The 23,781-nt window shown below is 47.0% G+C and overlaps 1 protein-coding gene across 1 annotated transcript in view; it reads right to left on the reverse strand.

The window, feature by feature from the left end:
* LOC311326430 (seizure protein 6 homolog) overlaps positions 1-13,601 on the reverse strand; it is a gene marked incomplete at both ends in the record, with an annotated part of 58,373 nt that extends 44,772 nt beyond the window's left edge. Inside the window, 5 exons of the mRNA XM_084459323.1 lie at positions 5,716-5,828; positions 7,769-8,401; positions 8,924-9,014; positions 13,014-13,172; positions 13,437-13,601. Coding sequence (XP_084315449.1) covers positions 5,716-5,828; positions 7,769-8,401; positions 8,924-9,014; positions 13,014-13,172; positions 13,437-13,601 — 1,161 coding nt within the window. The remainder of the gene's footprint in view (positions 1-5,715; positions 5,829-7,768; positions 8,402-8,923; positions 9,015-13,013; positions 13,173-13,436) is intronic.
* Between the last annotated feature and the right edge of the window lie 10,180 nt (positions 13,602-23,781).

The following is a 23,781-nucleotide window of genomic DNA, read 5'->3' on the forward strand; positions in this document are numbered from 1 at the left end:
AACACTAACAAGGTACAGGAGAGTAAACAGAGTGCAAGGTGGAGGAGAAGAGGAGTAATGGACCTACTTCCATACCTCTACTGTTCCAGTCCCTCTGTCCCTCTCACAACAAGCCACGGAGGAGAGGCAGCAGGCACAGACTCACAGGCTTGCCGATGCGAGCCCCCCCCCCCCACAATCCCCAAGTTTGTTACATTAATGACCTACTGTGGAGAAAATCATCATGAAGACACAGCACCGAAATGTTGCAAAACAACGTCTGCCATTTTGAACTACATTTTAACCTGTTGAAAAGAAATCCCCCTCTTGGTGGAAGTCAGAGTGTCTGTGTGGACTTGGAGGCAGCGCGACTGCGGTACGGCGGGCGAGGTCGCCGGCAGGTTCCAGCGGACGGCTCTTGCGTGTTTAATCTACCTCGTTGTCAGTCCGGGAGGCGACCGCCATCGTAGCACGCTGCGTGTTTTGTCACCCGGGTGCAGGACGGCCGGGTCGTCGCCATGCTGACGAGAGGAACGATGACCCCCGCGGTCATACGGCCTTGAGGCCGCATCATCCTGAGTGCATCGCCGCGTTCCTCTCCTCCCCAGCATGATGTTAACCAGGCGTCTGTGGGGAGCCCTCAGACCGTCACTCCTCTGACTCCGCAGGGGGCCCCTGGCGAACGACAGAAGGATGACTGACTGTGGGGGGGGAGGGGGGGGCAAGGCTCAGGCCCCGGAAGAGCAGCTGGTGGTGGTGGTGGGGGGGTGGGGGGGGGGGGCGGAGGAGCAGGCCTGCCTGAAGTCAGGATAGAGCTGTAGAAAGAGAGCGCGAGCAGAATAGGAAGAGAACTGTTTTGTAGGACGCAGCTGTTTCACTGCTGTTCGCTGTCTGTCTGTCTGTCTTCCCGAATGAGCTCATCCGAGCCGCGGGGGCGAGGCAGAGGGGGCCATTTCATTTCTAGCAGAGAGATAGAGGAGCCCTGCCGGATTAGAGAGTGGGACCTCCGCAGGGCTTACCACAGATAAGGAACACTGTCTAAAGTAGTGGGCTCGCTGGCGGGCTGCCAGTGTCATGTAATATGGGGTTTATGTGATATTATGAGTTGTTCATATCGGGCCAGTGAGGGTGTTAAGATTGGTTGTCTGAAATATATATTGTTATGCTGAAGGGTGATGTACCTATTCACAGTGTGTGCATTTCATTTCATTTCATTTCAAACCTTTATTTATACTCGTGAAGCACTGAGGTTTCCCTCATTTACAGTGATGACAGGTTCACACAGAGATAATTGTCAATTGACAATTGTCGATTCTTACGTTGCACAAAGAGCAGGGGCGTGGGTATCTCCGTTTGGAGGGTGGAGGGGGTGCAGTGAGGGGTGCAGAGAGGTGGAGGTGGTCCCAAAAACATCTGCTTCCAGAGGTCAGTGTGAACCCGACAAGCTGTTGCTACGGTATCTCATCAGAACCACATCCTTGCTCTAATTCTTAGATCCAATCTATTACCAATTCAATTCCCCTCTCAGGGAGAGGCAATCACCAGGCAGAGGGGACTTTTAATGGCCATTCAGGAGAATGGGCTTGAAGGCACACAGTAATTCATCTCAGGGGCTTTTTCACTGAACGTCTTTGACTGAAACCCAGCACTCAGGACGGTGTGAGGACAAAGACGGTGGATCCATGACAAGTGCAGAAATGATCAGGCTTGTTTCCACTCGCTCCAAGCCTCCTCGTTCTGATCTGAGTCGTCGGCAGCCAAGAGACGAGGGTGGAGTGGTTGTTATGGATATTGACCCTTCAGTCTGGTATTTACTGTATTTACTCCAAAGCCCTGTAAGCTTCTTTTTTTACCTTTATTTGAGTTGAGTTGAGTTGAGTTTACTTTATTAATCCCCAGGGGGGAAATTTAGTGCCACCGTAAAAACAGATACAAACAGACAAGACAACATATATAGTGCATCTCAATGCATAAAAAAAGTAGATGGACAACACCGCAGAAGTAAATGGAGTATAAGCAAGCATAACAACCAGAGATCATAAAAGCATTGGCTATCAACAGCAACATTCATTAAAAAAGCTTCACCGCAGTACAAAGGACTTTCTAAACCTCTCTGTGGTGGACCTGGATAGCACAAGTCTGTTACTATGGGAGCTTCTTAGCTCATTGAACACAGGGTACAAGGGGTGATCGACATTGTCAAGGATACACTTAATCTTTCTGCCCATTCTCTGCTGGGTTATGGTATCCAGTGAGTCAGGTGACAGGCCGATCACTGATCCCGCCTTCTTTATCAGTTTGTTTATCTTGTTCCTCTCAGATGAGCTCAGACTGCTCCCCCAAATTTAAAAGTTTAAAAAGCTGAGTGAACTCTGCTTAATGTATGATTAGCCAGAGACCCACGGTACAAACCAGTTTGTTCGACGCCCCCGGTCTCAGACAACCCACACTCTGACGTGAATCCGAGGCTGGAGACACGTGTTTTATGTTAAAGGCTCTGATGCATAATGTTTAAATGCATGAATCCTCTGCCTCCTCCTGGGTCTCTGTCAGTCCACCCCCTATCGGCCTGATTTGAGAACCATAGAGTTCAAACCCCCACCTACTCTACTGGCACCCCGGCTGGCAGGTAGCTGGGTGACACCCAAATAAAAGAATCAATCAATCAAACTGATTCCACGCTGAGCTTAGCAATGTGAATGATTAGAGAAAAAAAACTCTCTCTTTTTCCTCACGGTCTGTTTCTTGTGTAGAGAAATAAGAGCCGTTGAAGGGAGTGGGGACCAGTAATAAGGCCCTATACTCCTCCATCTTTATTAGCCTTTATTGCGGCGGCTGCCGTGTCAGTGGCTGGGCATCGCAGCTGAGATCGGTGAGCAATACTGTGCTATTGTAAAACACCCACACACTCCGTAGCCCCTCCCTCCGACGCCCAGCTGGTGCCCACCTGGAGAGAAATACCTCAGCATCGCTGGACGGTCGCTTCAAAAGCCGCGTTGTACGGGTGTCACTGTATCAACTCCTACGCACACACTGTCCCTGCTAAAAAAAAGCAGGGGCTTTTTCTGGGATTTTGTCACCTGGTTTTAAAAAACAAATAATTGCCGGATATAGTAAAAGGAGGGTAAGCTATAAACTGTATACTAAATTTGGTATTTATAAACATATCAGCATTATATAGCCAAGATAAGAAAGCATATCTCAATTTTCATAGAGAGATAGAGACAGAGAGAGACAAAGAGAGAGACAGAGAGAGTTCCCCTGAGATGTCTTTTCTAAATCAGAGGACAGGGGCATGAGCCTATCCTCTGCCTCATCTCCCCAGAAAGTGAGCAGGCGGTGGCCTGGAGATTGATGAGGGCTCAGCTCAGGATCACACCTGCACAGGAAACGAGCTCTCTCCCTCTCTTCCTCTCTCTCTCCCCCCCCCCCTTCTCTCCCTCTCTCTCTCCCTCTCTCCCTCTCTCTATCCCTCTCTCTCTCTCTCTCTCCCTCTCTCCCTCTCCTCCCCCCACCCCCCTGTCTCCCTCTCTCTCTCCCTCTCTCTCTCTCTCTCTCTCTCTCCCTCTTGCTCTCCCTCTCTCCCTCTCTCTCTCCCTCTCTCTCCCTCTCTCTCTCCCTCTCCCCCCCCTCTCTCTCTCCCTCTCTCTCTCTCTCTCCCCCCCCCCCCCGCCCCCCTCTCTCACTCTCTTTCTCTCTCTCTCTCTCTCTCTCTCTCTCTCTCTCTCCCTCTCCCTCTCCCACCCCCCTCTCTCCCTCCCCCTCTCTCTCTCTCCCCCCGCCCCCCTCTCTCACTCTCTCTCAGACAATGGGCCTTCTTTATTCCGCACCTCCTCTTCTATCAATTCCCTCTCTTTCTATCTTGCCCCTCTCTGCCTATTCTCTTTGTCCATCTCCCTTAATTCTCTTTATATAAATCTTGAAAGACAGAAGTGTGTGTAAGCCACCTGCTTCCAGCACCACAGCACAACCTGAGGCTTCGCTTGAAGTTGGAAGGACGGCACTTTGAGGCACTCTACTTCTTGAGAGATTCTTCACAGATCCTTTTTACTTGGGGAAAAAGCATCCCACTTAGATGTAGTATAGTCATAACAGAAGACCCAAACTAACTATGCCACTGCAGTGTCAGCTAAAGGCCACCAAACAGAGCAATCTCACAGAAACACAAATGCTGTCCCCCCAAAAAAATCCACACAATGGAAACTTTATAGAAAAGGAGCCTATTTAAATCCAGTTTACCGTAAAACTGACGATTAACTGGTTTATTCAGATCCGTGATTTTACAAAGCCCCCTGATGCAACAAAGACCTTTGAAGTAAATTATTCCAGATGATTCACAGATAAGAGGAATTAGAACCGAGAATGTTGGCGACAATCAATGGAAGATGAGTCTGTAACCACGGCGAGGGAGTCCGTCATCCTCCTTTAATTATGCTGAGAGGAACCGAGACGACGTCTAAACACAAGGGCATCTAAAGAGTCCCGTAAGCAAACAAACAGGGAGAGGACAGGTAATCCATAAGCAATTCATTAAGAGAGGAACACTGCAACGTCTGTGAGTCACTTTGAATAATGGGAGAAAAGGAGAGATGAGGAGGGGTAGACTGTACCAGGTGTTAACAAGCATCATGAGGAAAAGAACGCTGGGAGAGGATGATACTACCTACCCCCCCCCCCCCCCCCCCCCTTTCCCTCTCATCTCTTCCACCACCCCCCCTCTCCTCTGAAATACGAAGGCCGGGATGCACCATTGGTGATGATTTGCGGCTATATATTAATTTTCATCCACAGTATATTAGCATGAGCATCTGGAAGGTCAGTGAGTTAATGGCTGTTGTATATTTTATGAGAGCTGGAAACAGAGCTGGGGACTTAATCATGTGGGTGAGAGTGCTCAGGTAGAGACTGACTCACTCAGACCGCCGCTTCACACCGCCCAAAGGTCAGGCACTGTTGAACGATGAAAAATACCCAACCGGCGTGGAGAGGCCATCATAATAAGTCACTGGGCGCAGGTGTCTCAGTCCGCAAAGGCAGAAAGGCCAGTTTCAATGTGACATTAGATATGAAAATGTCTCCATTGTCAGGGCAGTTTCTGTTCCTGGTTACACAACAGACACATTATGCACTTGTCTGAATGTTTTAGGTAGAGAGGGAATGTGTGATAATGTAGAAACTGAAGTACATAATACAGGTCAGTGACCCTGAAGATTCAGTGTGTTCAGTGGGTTTCAGTGGGCTAGATGCTGCAGTGTTCAGTGGGTTTCAGTGGGCTAGATGCTGCAGTGTTCAGTGGGTTTCAGTGGGCTAGATGCTGCAGTGTTCAGTGGGTTTCAGTGGGCTAGATGCTGCAGTGTTCAGTGGGTTTCAGTGGGCTAGATGCTGCAGTGTTCAGTGGGTTTCAGTGGGCTAGATGCTGCAGTGCCACAGCTGTGACAAAACAAACAAAAAGCAGATGATCACAGTATTGATCCTGCTGTCGGTCACTTTGCCTGTTTTTCCCCCCGTGGGCGTGAACGCTCCGGACGCCTCCGACCGAGGTCAAAATACGCTTATTTGAAATCCTTTCAATGACTTCTTCATTTGCTTGGGCCTGCCTGGAGTGCCAGGTGGGGGGGGGAGGCATTTTGGGGGAACAGCCCAATTGGTTCCATTGTTCCAGACCCGAACAATCAAGCACAGACAAGCATTTGATATGATTTCAAATAGTATGGCAGTCTGGCAGGCTGCTCTGACCTGTATCTCCACTCCGTAGCCCATGTAGACGGTCACAGTGTAGCTGCAGTCCTCGGCTCCCTGCGGGGTCTGGATGAAGCCATCTGGTGCTGTCAGGTTGAAACGGCACGGCGCTGCAAAAACAGCGACAACAGAGCAAAGAAAACATTGGTAAGAACCAGGCCAGGTCCAGCCTGGTTTATGTGCGAGGCTGGCTTGTTTCTGTTCAGGACTGGTAGGACGGAAGCTAGTCATGCCACTGAAATAGCTGTGAATTGAAATGACATGAAATAATGTCTGATAAATTAAGATGGGTCTTGTCACCTGGACACATCAGTTCCAATGCTTCCAATGCTAATCCAGCACAATAAGAGCGGGGTAGCCAGTTAGCTCATGAGCTTACAACAACTAGCAGCAGCTTCCAGAACATTAATGGTAGCAGTCAGTGGCTAAAGCAGTTACACTGATGATAAAATTAAGTCATGAACCCTGGTCTCCCAGGTGGGAGTCCAATGCTCTCACCACTACTCTACTTGTGCAGTGGAGATCAGTGGGTTGTTTTTTGTGTCCTTCTTCCAGTCCCTAGTGTGGGTTGGGGTTAGAATAAGGGTTGGGACAGGATCTGACCTATAAGGGAAGGAGTGTGGGTTGGGGTTAGTCTTTGCAAACTATTTTACAACTTTTTTCTGTCAGATTTGTGTTTGCCCCAAACATTTGCAGAAATAAGCGAATGTACTGAAAGTAGTTTTGTGAGCTGGACAGACGGTTGGCACGCGCACTCAGCTTAGAGAGTAGCAGAGAGGAAAGGGAGTAGCAGAGGGACAGAGAGAAGCAGATCGCGACACACACACTCACACGCACACTGCCCCAGACGGACAGAGTAGCAGAGAGGGAGAGAGACGCACACTGCCCCAACACACTGCCTCGACCCAACTCAGAAATACGGCTCAAGTACCGGTACTAATAAAATGGGATATTGTACCGTTTTTGACGGCAGGGCAGTACCTTTCTAGTATCTGTATGCCGTGCAACACTAGGCCTACTTCTGACTGAATAATAACGCTAACCTAGCTACTACGCGAAGCGTTCCGTTCTAGCAGGAAGTTGTTTTTTGGTTGTTGTTTTTTATAACAAAAAAATCTATTTTGGGGCAGCATGGCGATTTACACGACCATTCTGTCAACAAGCTGCAGCACCTTCCCTGCTGTCTTTCAACTGACTCGCAGACACCCACATATTACACACACACACACTCACACATGCGTGCACACACTCACACACACACATACAACTCTCTCTCTCTCTCTCTCTCTCTCTCCCTTTGATAGCAGTTCATTGTTCTCAAATTTTCTGCTAGAACTGACCGATGCTCAGAGTGCGCTCAGCAGAGAGTGCGGGTAAAGAAGGGCTGGTCACAGACCATTTCACGGTCACCTTGAGGTACTTCCGCCCTGTTATCTCTCTGTCTGATAAGCAATGCGCTCTCTGGAGGGTTTCCCTCGCAGGAAGGAGTGATCAGAGTAGTGACCTCATTGTCCCTGCGCCCAACACCCTCACGTGGCATGTCCACCCCCTACGGAAATTATCGTAACGACGTCATCGCTGCGTGCTGGAGAGCTGGGACTACTTGACTAGGCTACATCCTGCGTGATGTGATTCACCAACAGATCGCTTTTTCTGCTGGGTTCTGAAGGGCCCCCCTGGTGGGGTAAACCATAAATTAAACGGAGGTTCTTCAACTCGGATACTCCCTCCTCCCTCTCTCCATGCAATAACAAAGTGTCTGAAGATCTCTCGTCACAATCTGGCCTCGCCTTCCACTCCAGGAGCTTTTGATTGAGTGTGTGTGTTTGTGTCCATGTGTGTGTATGTGTGTGTGTGTGGTGTCGGGTTAGGAATACTGATTTTATAATTAATTTCAACCCCCTGGTTGTTTGGCTATGCGAGATGCGAACAGGGAGGAGAGACAGGACAATTTTTCATTTTAGAGAGTATAACATTTTATGCCCACCTATTCCCAAATCAGTCACTGACATGATGCATAACAATGCAGAGAGCAGGAGGCTGCTTCTACCTGGGCTGCGCATGGTGGTGGTGGTGATGGTGGTTGTAGTAATGGTGGTTGTGGTGGTTTCTTCATCCATGTCAGCGGGTAGTCTGGGTCCTGAGGGCGCAGGGTCAGTGGCGGTCGGCGCCTGTTTGTCTCTGGTGGGAACGCCCAGGCTGAGCGTCGTGGTGCGAGGGGGCGAGGCAGACGTGCGCATAACAGGTGCGCTCAGGATGTCCACGGTAGCGTCTTCCCTCTCGAGGACCGGCGTTCTACCGTTGGTCAGTACCCCGCCGTGCGCCGCGCTCTTCCCTGGAACGGCTCCACCCCGCGTGCCCGGCGGAGGCTGTGAGGCTGCCGCGTCTGTGCGCGGCGCTGCGCCAGTAGACTGGCGAGAACTCCAGGCCGCCGTCGTGGCGTGAGGGCCGAATCCACCGCCGTCCTCAAAGTAAGGCAGCCGCTCGCCGAGGCCCTCGGCCTGCTGGGACTGGCGCGGGAGGAGTCCCCTGAAGAAAGAGTGGTGGTTGGGGACGTTGAGGGGCGGGGGTGGGGTCATGAGGGGGGGGTTCCTCTCCGTGTCCCGCGTGGTTGGGTAGGGGCTGTCCCTGCCATCAGACACGCCCTTCTGGGTGAAGGGCACGCCATTGTCAGACGAGGAGCCTAAAAAACACAAGATGAGAGAAAACACTTAAGTGATGCGTCGGTTATATCAAACAGAATGCGATACCACTGAGCAACTCATTATAAACAATACCTGTCTACAAGAAAGCACATGAAAGCCCTCTTGTCTCGTTTAGATATTCTTCCCCACAACTCCGATGCTTTAAGGTAGACTAACCAGTGTTATGTCCGTGTATGGCTTTTCTCCTTTTTTTTTCTCTGAATGCCTTAGTTTCCAAAATGAGAAACCTGTCACCTACAGTACAGTAACAGCAAGGGAGGTTGATGCGGTGGCCCTCGATTGACCTGATTCGACGGTACTAACATAGCGACAATATTGAATATGTCCCAGCAGATGGGCTAATCTGCCAGAGCGCCACTGTAAACTGATATGGGATTTTTGTCAGACGCAGAAACCATGTGCAGTCCACGAGTGCACAGGATGCTGCAATATGCAACTGTTCAGACTATTGCCCAGATAAAAATCCAATGAGAGAAGCAGCAGTGGGCCTCTAACTTTGCCAAATGCAGAGCCACAAATGAGGCTGTTGAAAGGCCTGTCGTCAGCGATGACATTATCCATTAAACCCACCAAATGACGGAGCTGGGGGTGCTAGAGCACAGACAGCACTGTGGATCAACTGCAGTAAGAGCCCTCCTCACAAACCCCGGGGCAGCAAACCCATAATGACGGTTTGGAGTCTCTGTAATTGACCGTTTTAGTGATTCCTTTCCTCCCCCATTCCCAGTTAATGGGACTTAATGTTCATTCCCCAGCAGCTTTAATGAGGAAGTGTGATATGTGAAGCAGAGAGAATGGGTTTCTTCCCACCTGCACCTAGGAAAATCCAATCTGGAGCCCCTTCAGGATGCTGTCATCCTCCATGGGAAGTATTAGTTTCTTCAACAATGCTTCATTTCCACCATAATAGCTTGCCCTCTCCCTGAGCTAATAGCAATCTGATTCAAACAATCAGGGCCTATTGTAGCAGCAGCACACGCTACACCCTGCACCTCCACCAGGTGGCGCTAATATAAGCGCTCTGAAGTACATCAGACACATTGATGATGTCTCAAACTAAACAGAAAGACATTGATGATGTCTCAAACTAAACAGAACACGCCAACTGTATTATTTCTGTGTTTTTTTTCCAGAGGTGTCGAAAAGCACAGCGTAGTCTTCACATCTATTCTCCCCAAAGCAGCAGCAGTTCAGTAGAGGATTGAGGGCTTGGGAGGGATTAATCACATCTGCAAAAACTAGTCAGTCATACTATACTCATGCAAATGGCACGTTGCCAGGGGAATGTAGTCAATCAGAAGACCAATGCTGATTTGTGACAGAAAGTCTAACATCTTTAATATGAAATCGTGTTAGTTTTGCCCTCAGTTCCTTTCTTGTTTAAATAAGAGGGAGCAAATGATGGTAGCCTTTAAAGGGTCAGAATGAGGGTCCAGTAGTTCAACCATTTGTTGCAAAGACCACGAATACCCGTTCTACCCCCTTCAACTGTGTCGGTAATACCCATTCTACCCCCTTCAACTGTGTCGGTAATACCCATTCTACCCCCTTCAACTGTGTCAGTAATACCCGTTCTACCCCCTTCAACTGTGTCAGTAATACCCGTTCTACCCCCTTCAACTGTGTCAGTAATTTGACACTTCCGGAGACACAAAGGCAGATTCTGAGAGAAGAGAACTGCCTTGGGGGACACTTTGGTGTTTATCACTTGAGTTTTCTAGAACAGGATTTATTTCTTAAACAGTGAATATAGTAAATCCTTAATAATTAAACCTTGGAAAACAAGCATTTAAGGCCATGGGAATTCAACCAAGGCTTAAAAAAATGTCAGGGAAGCAAACGAAGTCGGATCTTTTTCCCTCCGATGATTTCACTGTACACTGCCCCAGCATATTGTAGCCTAGCCACTACACACTGGCTCCAAGTACGCTAAACAATTTCTACAACTCCCAATGATGAATGAAAGAGCCTGGTGTCTTAGGAAAACAGGGCCTATGGTACTGCATGGTTCAGGGCCTACTGTACTGCATTGGCTCAGGGGAGAGTTGATTCAGGGGAAAGTATTGGCTCAGGGGAGAGTATTGATTCAGGGGTGAGTATTGATTCAGGGGTGAGTATTGACTCAGGGGTGAGTATTGATTCAGGGGAGAGTATTGATTCAGGGGAGAGTATTGACTCAGGGGAGAGTATTGACTCAGGGGAGAGTATTGGCTCAGGGGAGAGTATTGATTCAGGGTGAGTATTGACTCAGGGGTGAGTATTGATTCAGGGGTGAGTATTGACTCAGGGGTGAGTATTGATTCAGGGGAGAGTATTGATTCAGGGGAGAGTATTGACTCAGGGGAGAGTATTGGCTCAGGGGTGAGTATTGACTCAGGGGTGAGTATTGGCTCAGGGGAGAGTATTGGCTCAGGGGTGAGTATTGGCTCAGGGGTGAGTATTGGCTCAGGGGTGAGTATTGGCTCAGGGGAGAGTATTGGCTCAGAGGAGAGTATTGACTCAGGGGTGAGTATTGGCTCAGAGGTGAGTATTGGCTCAGGGGAGAGTATTGATTCAGGGGAGAGTATTGGCTCAGGGGTGGGTATTGATTCAGGGGTGAGTATTGGCTCAGGGGTGAGTATTGATTCAGGGGAGAGTATTGATTCAGGGGTGAGTATTGGCTCAGGGGAGAGTATTGATTCAGGGGTGAGTATTGACTCAGGGGAGAGTATTGACTCAGAGGTGAGTACAGTGTAGTTGCTTGGTCAAGGTGAGTAGTTCCATGGTCCAGGCGTGAGGAGTTACATGGTTCAGAGGTGAGTATTGGTTCAGGGGTCAGTACAGTTACTGTACATCGTTCAGAGGTGAGGAGTTACATGTTTCAGGGGTGAGTATTGGTTCAGGGGTGAGTATTGGTTCAGGGGTGAGTATTTGTTCAGGGGTGAGTATTGGTTCAGGGGTGAGTATTGGTTCAGAGGTGAGTATTGGTTCAGAGGTGAGTAGTTCCATGCAGACCACGCTGAAACAGCCAAGACCTCCTGTAGACCACGTTGAGTGGAAGGCGGAGACATTATAATAGCGAACGTAGCTAGCTTCTTAACGTGCGGGAGCATAAATGAGTGACAGGAAATCCAGTGGGAAACGCTGAGGGTTGAACAATTGAATCCAAAATGCACATCTACTGCAAACACCACCAGCAACGGCGAGAACAGAGCAGAAAAGGCCAGGTTCTAATTTAAGAAGTCTTTTCACCTGACTACCAAAACTGTGTCCTTTTCACTTGCCGCAGATGCCTTTGGGAAAAGGTCATTCTTCCATCTTCATAATGGCCAAAGGAACAAAGAGAAAGCAGGTAGGATCAATACAAGGACACCGGCTATCAGTGGAGCCACATTGATCCGTGGCGGAGAGGAGCCAAGCGATGCACTCTGCTGAGCTGAGCCCACCCCCCCCAACTCAGTCTGGGACAGGAGAGGTCTGCACGGGCATAACAGAGTCCAGCACCGGACAACATTACGCCCGTCACTGTCAGCGCCACAATAGTCTCCTCTGCAGGCTGGTTTTATCACGGGGCTTCATATGGACAGGGCTTATCGGCCACACAACCCAACACTGATAGCTGCCCCCGTAGATTAACTGATCATTTACATTCATTAAGTTCAAGCAGCAGAGTTCCACCCTGCACAGACGGCTTCCTGACTGAAAGGCTTCATGGCATTCTGAATATACTTCCTATTGCATCCATAAGCCTCTCTAATTGAAATCCTGCAATTCCACGCCAATTTCCTGTAAACCCTCCTCCAATAATGCTTTTTCTGCCCAGATAGTCTTTTTTTTATTTGTTTGCTACAAACATTCACCCTTGAGCTGCAGATTAGCTAAGCTGGCTCTTTGTGAGGCAGTACAAAGCCTGAGTAATTAAAGTCTCTTCCCCTCCTTAACAAGCTCGAGTCCAGACATGCTTTCATTTCATTTCATTTTTCTCGCTCTCCTTGCCAAAAACACAGAAGCCGGGGGGGCCTGCTAGCTCTCGCTGTGTGGCAGTCATCCACCAGGATCTGCACAGTCTCAGCAGCTCAGAGCAGAGCTGTGGCTGGAGACTGTCACATTCACAGCCAAGGAGGCTACCACAAGCACATCCCTTTCCTTCATTGTGAAGCGCTTTGAATAAAAGTACTATATAAGTGCAGAACATTTACCATTTACAGTACCCTGACAAAAGGTTATATCTTCATTAATTATGCTGGTTTATCCACATTCTAATTTCTGAAAACATAACTCATCTAAAAACTAATCTAAATTAGTATTCTAATCCATTTTGGAACTGACTAATAGATCTCAAAGACGTGAGATAGCTGATAATGTGACTGAAATCAAATCCATCTGATTCTGTCCACACACATACAAAAAACATCCGTTGACTTCCCACAGCAGGTTTTCACGCCACGCCACTGACATCATGGGGGAGGAGTCATCAACAAGCCCTCTGGAGCCCAATCAGGCTGTGCTCAGGAGGAGACGCTGGCCGACGCAGAAACAGATCGTCCTTAAACACCATGCTCATCCTACACTGCTCTCTCAGAAATCATCCCACCCCATCCCACCCCTCACCTCCTCCCATCCCAGCCTGGGGTTACAGTGCTGTAGGTATCTCTGTGATAGGAGCCAGGGGTTACAGTCCTGTAGGTATCTCTGTGATAGGAGCCAGGGGTTACAGTGCTGTAGGTATCTCTGTGATAGGAGCCAGGGGTTACAGTGCTGTAGGTATCTCTGTGATAGGAGCCAGGGGTTACAGTCCTGTAGGTATCTCTGTGTTACGAGCAATGGACCAGTAGACAAAATGGCTGATGGTTCTGAAATCCATGCTATACCTTTTTGGAAAGAAACATGTGCAAATTCACAATAGCTGCAACCACGTACGTACAAGCTCTAGAGTAGGCTACTGTACAAGCACTTTCAATCTGGCTGAATCTTCTCCTCTCTTGTCTAATTGGGTGGGTGTTAAAAATAGAGAACGGAGGATCCACTTTGTACCCTATAGGCGAATACCCAGGATTGGGTGACATTGGGTCGGTTCAGGATGGAGGGTATAACGGGAGCTAAAAGCGAGCCTTTCAGCCAGCAGACAGAACCTGTCAGAGTTCCTGAGAAGAAAACAACTCTGTGGTAGCAGCGAGAGCAGTTTCTCGTATCCGACATGACACTTCAGAAGCCTTCTTCTGAACGCAGAAAAGATGACAGCCCCCGGTGAAGGAGAGGGAGAGGAAGAGGCTGTTTTAGGAGGAGACCAGGCAGGGAGGATCACTGGGCTAGCAGCTGCTGTCTGGCTCATGTCCTTCATGTCTGTGTTTAACAGAAGCTGGCGAGGGATCGTCAGAACGAACACGCTGTGAAACATTCCAACACCACCAACAAACAGCAGGCATGTACTGTAGACTGAGGTAGCAACATAACGAAAACACTGAGCTGGAAAACAGGATTAGGCTGGAGTTAGTTCACTATTTCAGTAAAGTTAAAGGTCAAATATGCATTATGCCAGTTGCAGACATGTCTGCCAATCATGAATGAATGCCAAACAGGGTTTAGGAGGGTGAAAACTTATTTCTATGGCCATTATTTCTGTGTTGTCATTCTTGTCTTGATATAGGGGCCTTTGGGTTTAGTGACCCTGCAGAGCAGTAGTGGTGACTGACAGTACAGTTCACCCAGGGCCCCCTATTTCGCTTCGACTCGGTTCTCTATATCGGCTTGACTGTCACAGTACGTCAACTTCACTATTCCTGTATCAGATTGAGTCCCACGTGGTTGAGATGATCCTCTCAAGACGTTGGAGACTGAGTCCCGGGATGTCAGTCACATCAGTTCAGCAGCAGCTCCAGCTCTCCCAATCTCTGTCCCTCTGGGGTTCCCAACCTTTCTTCCCCAGAGCCCCCTACTTACACCTGATGGAATTTGCGCCCCCCCCCAAATCGCTGTGAACGTCCAGTCTGTGTATGTTTGTGTGTGCAAATTACATCAGGTGTAAGTTAGGGTAAAATGAAGTGCTTCGCCAATGTAGCAGTAATATTAATGTTGAAACGATTCATAGTTTCTGATTAATTTGTTGAATTTATATGGTATTGTTGTGCCGTAAATACAAGGCTTTTTGGCCCTTCATCATATACAATCATGTATTTTGTTAAAATTGCTGTGTGACATGTCAATAACATGATTCTTTGACAAATATTTGTCTAGCTAATATTAAGACCTCAAATTGTCTGAGGCCTGGCGCCCCCCCTGAAATTGTTGGTGCCCCCCTAAGGGGGACCCGGACCCCAGGTTGGGAAACCCTGATCTAGAGAATCAACACACAAGCATACGACTCAAATCTCTGTCCATTGCGTCTATATCAATCTAAGAATGAAAACCAAGCAAGCAGATACGTAATCATTCTGCATCGGCTGAGCCTCAAAATCAGCAGTGGACACCTGCTTACAGAGTAGCAGACCTGGCCTCACTGAGGCATGCTGGGAAGGCTCAGCGGTAGTGAAACTAGGAAAGCAGAGGTTGGGAGACTAAGTGATAGTGAAAAGTGGCAAAGAGGTCCGAACATTCGGGAACTGGAAAGAGGAACTGTAGAAGAAGTAGACTTCAGGTTAACACTAGGCTAGACACTAGGCTAACAGCATATAGAAGTAAAGAGATAGCTGAGTGAGAGGTGAGGAGATGGACGGTAGAAGACGGATGTCCATAGGGATGGTGAGATAGGTGTGAGTGAGACTGCTGTGTGCTGCTCCACTTCCTGTAGATAGACCGGCCCTGAGCCAAGCACCCAGCAGACGAGCCTGGGTTAGGAGAGAACGGGGCTTCGAAGATACAAACCAGCCGCTGACAGCTCGCAATCCAATTAGATGAAGAAATATAGGTGGACGGTCTCACAGAGAGACGTGGGGGGGGGGGCTATCACTGCCTTGCAGCCCCAGGGAAGATCAAGCACCCTGTCACTGCGCCCACCGCCAACTGCAGCCTGCGGCCGTGACGGATGGTGCGCTGCAGTCCCGCCCGCCCCCCCCCCCCTCCGCCTCTTCACTCAGCGACATCATCGTCACACTGTGACCAGACGCACCACCGTCATTATGATCATCTTCGTATATATAAACTGGGGTGGGACATATTGATGCGCAAGAGATCAAATCTGTGAAGTATTTATACCTGGAAGACGGTGGCTGTGCAATCCCATGAGGAAGGCTTCTTTAAGAGAAAAGCAAACGAGAATGGTATGACAAGGTTTGCTGGGATTTACCAGGCACCACTTGAATAACTAGAGCACAGGGGTTCCTATAATTGAAGCCTACAGACAAATGACCATGTACTGTAAGTGTCATTTATATTTACAGTTGTGTTACTGTTTTGTAATCTCAGTGTCTTCTGACTTACATCAGAAGAGGGTTAAATGCATAGCACTACATAGAAGACGTGTACTTGCACAAGTGATGTACATCATTCACACAAAATACAATTAGTATGGTCTGTACATAAGTTATTGTTCAAACGCTCCCCAAACAATCCAAACGCACATATACAGTATGGTTATTGGTCTACAGAATAAGCCTCTATTCATAAAGTACAAGTGAAAAGAAGTAAAGTGAAGAGAAATGGCCTCAATTGTCAAGCTTCCAGGATGAGCAAAACATAAATATTTTGTACACACAGCAATAACACTGAAATCAATGTGTCAGGGTTATCAGAAGTAGCATTGGTCCTCATTCCTGAATGCATTATATATTTTTTTTTCTGAATCATCCCAACATGGGCGGCAGCAGTGAGTAGGCTAAACAAAGCGGAGAGCGCCGAATCACCAGTAGAAGTGTTTGGATATTAGCCATTTACAGTAAGTGTACAAATTTGAACTTTTATTTGAAAGGTGGGGGACTACAAACTGTAGCGACCTCGGAGAAAAGGCTTTAATCTTTCCAACGATGTGTTTACTTTTGTGAGTAACGAAACGGTTTTGTCTGTAGACTCGGACGACCGGGCCGAGGAAGCGCATTCATAGGTAAATTGCATTGAGAGTAACAGGGCGTTATCTGTAGGATATCGCCCTGGACCAGGTCTAGATGGAATCATACAACTGACCCACACAATACATTCAATTCCCATATACCGCACAGCAACAAATCCCAGTCAAGAGAGGATTCCATGCCATTGCTGGTCTGCTCAACACCATCGGGGCAATTGACTGCACGCACGTGCGCATCAAGGCACCCTCTCCAGATCCATTTCCATACCTCAACAGAAAGCAATACCACTCCATCAATGTGCAAGTCATCTGCGACGCCCAGAACCACCTGCTCAACGTGGTGTCCCGCTTCCCAGGAGGTACACATGACTCCTACACATTACAAAACAGCTGTGTGGGTGTACACCTCGAACAAGGAGACGCTGGAGACGCATGGCTAATTGGTATCTGTGCATAATTATCTGTGCGTAATTAATCGTTCCAGCAACAGTATAGGCTTCTATTCTTCTAATGACTTGTCTTATAAGGAGATGGTGGATATGCGCTGGCCCCCTGGTTGATGACACCACTCACTGTTACGGCTCGCATGCCCTCGCCTCCACAACCGTCTCCCTCTCTCCCCTCTGGGCCCGCTGCGCGCTCGGGGCGTCCTACGCGCTCTACCGCACGTCGCATCAGCCCGGGCATACAACGCTCTGGCTCTCCGGAGTTTCCCCCCACTGCCGGGCGTTCCCCGTCTCCGGCCAGCTCCGCGGACTCGGCAGTCTCCTCCCTCTCCGGTGACGAAGAATCGGATCCCGACATGCCCAGCACATCGGCCCGTGCGCAAAGACAAGAACGGCGCGCTCGTCTCCGACGATGACGCTGGCGCGGCTCTACTCACCGGTTCCCAATTATCATCACCACACCTGTCCCTCGTTCTGCAATCACCTTCAACCTCTACAAGAACCTGGTCTACACTCCACTCATCGCCAGATCTTACCATAATACTCTTGTGGTAAAGTATAGCCTAGCCTACAATCTCCTTACCCGTATTTTGTAGTGTTTTTTCCCGTTCCCCGTGATTACTCTCACTCACCCTGCCTCCCCTCCTCATCTCTCCAGTTCCTGCCTGACCCACGTCTGTACGATTACCCCGCTCCTGCCTGACCACCGCCTGTACGACCCCGCTCCTGCCTGACCATCGCCTGTACGACAACCCCGCTCCTGCCTGACCATCGCCTGTACGACAACGCTCCTGCCTGACCATCGCCTGTACGACAACCCCGCTCCTGCCTGAACATCGCCTGTACGACAACCCCGCTCCTGCCTGACCATCGCCTGTACGACAACCCCGCTCCTGCCTGACCATCGCCTGTACGACAACCCAGCTCCTGCCTGACCATCGCCTGTACGACTACCACGCTCCTGCCTGACCATCGGCTGTACGACTACCACATCCCCCTTTTTGATCTTATTAAATCGCCCCTCCGGGCTTTACCGTTCCTTGCCTCCTCCTTTCCTGTTGCGCCTGGGTCCCAAAACCAAACCCTCACACTCACCAACCCTCAGACTGAGCAGGAGGTTGCCTACACGCACACACTCGCTCCAAGACGCTGGCTGTGTTTGGACGCAGCAAGTGGCAAGCTGCTGTACAAACCGGAGAAGGTGTGTATGAAGAGAACAGCTGAGAAATGGTTTAATTTGTGCTAAAACATTAGAGCGCCCACCTCAATCAGCCTTATACAATCAGTTGTGCATGTTATTAATTGTGGCCATATTTTCATTGTTTCAGGTTCCTGCACAACATTGCCATGAAACGTGGTGTACCACTACCCCTCCGGCCACCTCATCAACAGGGTGTGCGTCCTGACCCAGTCCTGGGCCCGGACAACAGACACGCTGTCCAAGTCCGACAACAATTGATTGCACGCTTGTAGGTCAAATAAAGCCTTTCAACAGTAATTGGACTGTCAGTATGCTTTGACACAGTTTACAATTTCCCTCAAGAACGAAACACATCACTTCAGTAATACTCAAACTAAGGTTTCAGGGCATCTTGTCCAGCGCTGGTGAACGGCTGGGCTGGTTCTGCCTCAAAATCAGTTTAATCTGTGAATAAATGAATGGGTGATTAATTTGTGGGGGGTTGGGATTGTAGTATATTTTTATATTGTATTATACTGTATTACATTAATCGCATCTGTATTACTCTCATGTAGTAATCATTTTATTAGAATAATGAATAAACTTCACTTATAGTAGGAACTGTGTTAAATTAAGGAGTTTAACATGTGAGTTACATATGGCTTTTGTCTCTGAGCCAGCATTCCTTTGTCCTGTCTTGAGTCAATAAGATAGGGTGAGGAGAGAGAGAGAGAGAGAGGGGGGTTCATACATAAAGCAGGGGACTAATGTGATTTTAATGTAGACCAATTAAGAAAAAAAACATTGGTAGTATGGTAAATGGACTGCACTTATATAGCGCTTTTATATAAAGCGCTTTACAATGGCCTCTTATTCACACACACATTCACACACCAATGGCAGCAGCTGCCATGCAAGGTGCTAGCCTGCTCATTGGGAGCAATTTGGGGTTCAGTGTCTCGCCCAAGGACACTTCAACATGTGGACTGGAGGAGGCAAGATTCAAACTGCTCATTGAGCCACCGCGCCTCTAGTACTATTCATTAGTAGCTGCCCTTTACACACTCTCTACTAACATTATGTATGCTTCAGTAAATAGTTAGACTACATTAGTTGAATAGCATCTTAAAATTGGCAAAACTGAAGATTTTAACAAAAAGCAACCATGACACTTCAGATAGATACAATTGTACTCGGAGAGCCTTCGTAAAAAACCCAATGACAATTTTTATTGTTTTACCCTGTATTCCAGTGGCATTTGACACAGACAGGTTTTCTGCCAGCGTTCAGACACACAATTCATGATGCCTTAGTCGCCATTTTAGACACACACACCAGTTGGGTGCTGACCTAGCCCAGCCAAACACAGAACCGGGTCAGTCTGAGATGCGGAGTGTGACATTGGTCAGCGGAAATCAGAGAGATATCAATGTGAAGGATCAAACTCCGGGGACTGCAGTCACGGCTGCCGCAACCTTTGAACCCTGGGTTCATGGCTGGCAGCTGGTTCCCTCAGTGAGGCTGCTCTACTGAAAAATAGAAATAGAAAATTCCAATTTTATCTCATCAACTTTCTCCTCACTCAAAAAAAGTGTGCTATTGCTTGATTTCCCCAGAGAAGGTTGAATTATGGTGCTGACAGAGAGGACAATCTAGAGGACCAATCAGGGAAAGCAAACAAAAACCAAGCTGCAGTGTGTCTGTGGACTGGCTTTTATTGAAGAAGGCTTATTAGAGGAGCGTAAACGAGAGCTGAATAAAAAGCATTTCCCCACACAGCAATCTGTGCATCGGCAAGAAAAAAAACAGTGTTTGAGCGGTACAATATTGAATAGGGAAAGCAGACAGACAACTGTAGCCTGAAAAAGACTGTAATACTTTATATTACGGTCATCTTATTAAGCATTAGTCAATAGGTAATAATCTCCTACTCAGATGTTTATTAACATTACTATATGTTAATAAGACATGTATAAGTGTTAATAACAGCATTATAAACATGTTATTGATAGATAGTAAGATATTTATAAGACATGTTATATAACATAATATTTATATTATGACATAATATAAAATATATATATTATAGATAAATGGGTAACACTTTACAATAAGGGTACATTAATAAATATTAGTTAATGCATTATTAAGCATTAAGTAACAGTTAACTAATGTCTCTATTAACCATTTACTAATGTTATTTATGTGAACTAAGTTAACTCACCTAACCCTAACCCTAACCCTAACCCTAACCCTAACTAAGGTATTAATTAACATTAGTTACCTAGCCTAACCCTAAATAAGCATTAGTTAACAGTTAACTAATGTTTTTTGTGACCCTTATTGTAATGTGTGACCGATAAATGCAGTCCAGTCTTTCATAATTTCACACTGGAATTGATGTGGGACACTGCAATGGTAATACTCTCATCTGTGTAGTTTCTTATTCTTTGACCCATGTAAAGGGATTGTCCAGGGCGGGACGTGAACCAACAACCTTGCACTTGCAAGTCGGATGTGCTAACAACTATACCAAAGATTTATCTCTATCAGCAGGGGTTGTTAGCACATCCTTTATATTAGGGGCGTGAGTTTCACCAGCTACTCGGTACCACTACCTCAGAGAACTACACTCACTCCATGAAGGTTTACGAGGACTCACAATTCACTCGGTTACACCAGTAGGCTATGCTACTGTACAGTAGATTAAGGAGACTGGCAAATACAGACTGGCAGCGAGTCCAAGATAGTCATTTTTTGTCTTTTATTGAATTGCAAAACTATTCATGCCTTTAATTACTCTTCTGAAACATTGTCTTCACCATATTTTATGTAATTTTAAGTTATGTTAGGGATGCACTTTCTCAGAATATTTGGAATGCCCATTGTTCCTCCATGTTGGAAGACACCACAGCGGCTACTGTAAGGGATAATACACGACAAGGTGTGCTGTCATCAAAAAATAATGCACGATGCGGAGGCTAATTACCCCACGAGGCGTAAAAAATTATTATTATTAGCCATTATTTGTGATTTAAATAATGGTTGTTGGGTAGCGACCCCCACAGATGATTTTACTGCTTTCATGAAAGCTCAGACCCCTCCTTACTGGAGCTCAGCTCCCATTGGCTCCCACATAACTCCAACCCTGCTTATTAGCTATTAACTAATGCCTTAATATAAAGTATTGCCAAACATACTACAGCGCATTGGCAGGCTTGGCCTAAATTAGCTTGGCTAGGCTTTCGTCCTTGAACTTGGATCCCTGGTGACAGGCACCATAAGTTCTGTGAGTGGCACACAACAAATGAGCTAAAATGAAGAAATTACTGGTAATACACATAGAACTACAATTATCTATTTTTTTCAATAAAATTGTGCTTGATTAGAGTAACATTTGTCAAACCTTGTAATTATTGCTATAGTAATCAAATTGGCAGGAACTGGCAGCGTTTTGACTAGAACAATGGGTAATTTAGGGCATTGGGAGAATGTCCAATACAATGTACAGTCATGGTGTACAGTACTTGGGGATTCTGATAATGATTCTAAATACATTTAAGGAATGTTCTAAACTCACTACAATTCAAATCCATCCCATCATAGACTACAGTAGGCCCTTCCTTGACTGAAAAGCCTTTTTCAGATTGATTATAATGTCCTCATATATCACACCAATATGGTGTGGGTTCGCACCGGCACAGGGAGAGGGTAGATGCTGTCATCTGAGAGGGTCCCATCTGTGTCTGGGGTCGTCTGTGGGGGGGTGGTTGTTTCCTGCGGTAGACGTGACCTGCCTTATCAGACCCCCCCCCCCCCCCCCCCGACAAGCTAGAGCAACAACACCTGACTGTGTCTCTCTGACACCTCTAGATAACAGAGACGAGTCGACCACTGATTCAATCACAGATGGGCCGAGTATGATGGCTCTCTACATGACAGCCAGCGTGCTGCAATTCTGAGGGGACCTTTCTCTCGTGTGGCTTTTTACAGATACAATCAAATAAACAACCAAATAAACAATCAAATAAACAATTGTTGATCTTTCTTTTTTCCCCATTTGTTCTTATCTCTTTTCCATTTGTCCATTTACAGATAGCATTTTGATGTGTACAAAGAGGGACCTAACCAAACTTTAAAGCTTTGTCATCTATATTACAACTTCACACTCAGGAGGATCTTTGGTGCAATGACCAAAAAAAGAAAGGACAGAGGCATATTACAGAGTGTAAAGTGCTGAGCTGTACATGTTTCCTGCTGGCCAGTATAGATCATAATCACGACCACGTGTTGCAGCTGCACTCTGTTCTGTTTCAACTCCAGTGATCTGAACTTCTGTGCAGTATTGATCCTCTGAGACTGTTATACGTACAAGATTCAGCATTATTCCTTACATAAGGGAAACAACTGAAATGTCAAGTCATGCCCTCCACATTGCACACAGTCGAGGTGAGCACCAGCTCCCCCCACTGTGCAGTGTCCATGGATGAGCTAGGCTACAGGGGGGTGCCTTGCTCAAAAGCACAAAGGTAGGACTGAAGCTTAACCAATGGACTAGCCACTACTCCCTAGCACTACGCTGAAATGACTGAGCTTGGTGCCTGGTCGGCTTTTAGCATTAATTTGATAAGCGTACTTGTGGTTGCCAGTGGCATGCAGCTGCTGGCTTGTTGTGAGGTGAGATCATAGGTGCATGTCCCCTAATGTGTTTAATAGTTACCTCCCCCCTAGCTACAGCGCCGGGTGAGAGGTAATGTTTTTGGTGGTGAGTGTTTTTTTATTTATTTATTGGTTTGTTTGTTAGCAGTATTACACAAAAACTACCAGAATGATTTTCACAAAACTCGATGGGCGTGTACTGTAGCATGGGACAACTTAGAATTCATTACATTTTGGAGCGGATCCGAACCACAGGACGGATCCGTGAATTAAAACAAAACTTTGAGTTAGCCCGCTCCTCATGTGGGGGCGCTAGAAATACAGGGTTTGGACTGGGGTGTGTATGGGAGCCTGGAGTGTATATATATATATATATATATATATATATATATATATATATATATTTGAGAGCCTACACAGTGCCTGTGAAGATGAATGATTGTGACTGACATGTATGTAATAACTAAGTGATTTATAAAAGCTAGGTCGGTGCTCTCTCCAGAATTCCCTCTAGTCATTAGATGGTTTCAAGCTCTGTCTTCACATGATTGTTAGCCATGATGATTGACAGATAATTGTTTGATTGAAGGTGAAGAAGAAGAAGTCAAAGTGATGTATTTTAGATTTAGAAAAGGAAAAAACAATTTAATTGAGGGATTGGAAAATGTCATGGTAACAAAGTGATTGGGGATTTTAGAGGAAGGTCAAGATGTTCTTGGTACGGGAAGCAATTTTCGACCTGCTGAGGCCCAAAAAATAAGATATCAAATAACATACAGTACAGTAGCTGTGCAATTCCGTTGAGTCTTCATGGATAAGGCTTTGAATGTTGTGATGAAGATCAAACAAAAACCAAACAAAAAGTATGCCACTACCCGCAGACTGTTCACACTGAAGTATACCAGATTGCATTTCACACCGGCCAGCAGCGATAGCGCAGATTTTAAAGCAGGCTAAACGCTGTTATAATTTTGGTTCTACAAGTGTTAAGTCAGTTTTAATATGTTTTTAGGAGAGAAAGTAGCCATGTAGACTTTCAGTATGTGGTCAGTTTATCCAAAATAACCAGTTTATATCCAAATAACCAGGTCAGAA

This window comes from Borostomias antarcticus (assembly GCF_949987555.1).
Source record: "Borostomias antarcticus genome assembly, chromosome: 1".
Classification (NCBI taxonomy): Eukaryota; Metazoa; Chordata; class Actinopteri; order Stomiiformes; family Stomiidae; genus Borostomias; species Borostomias antarcticus.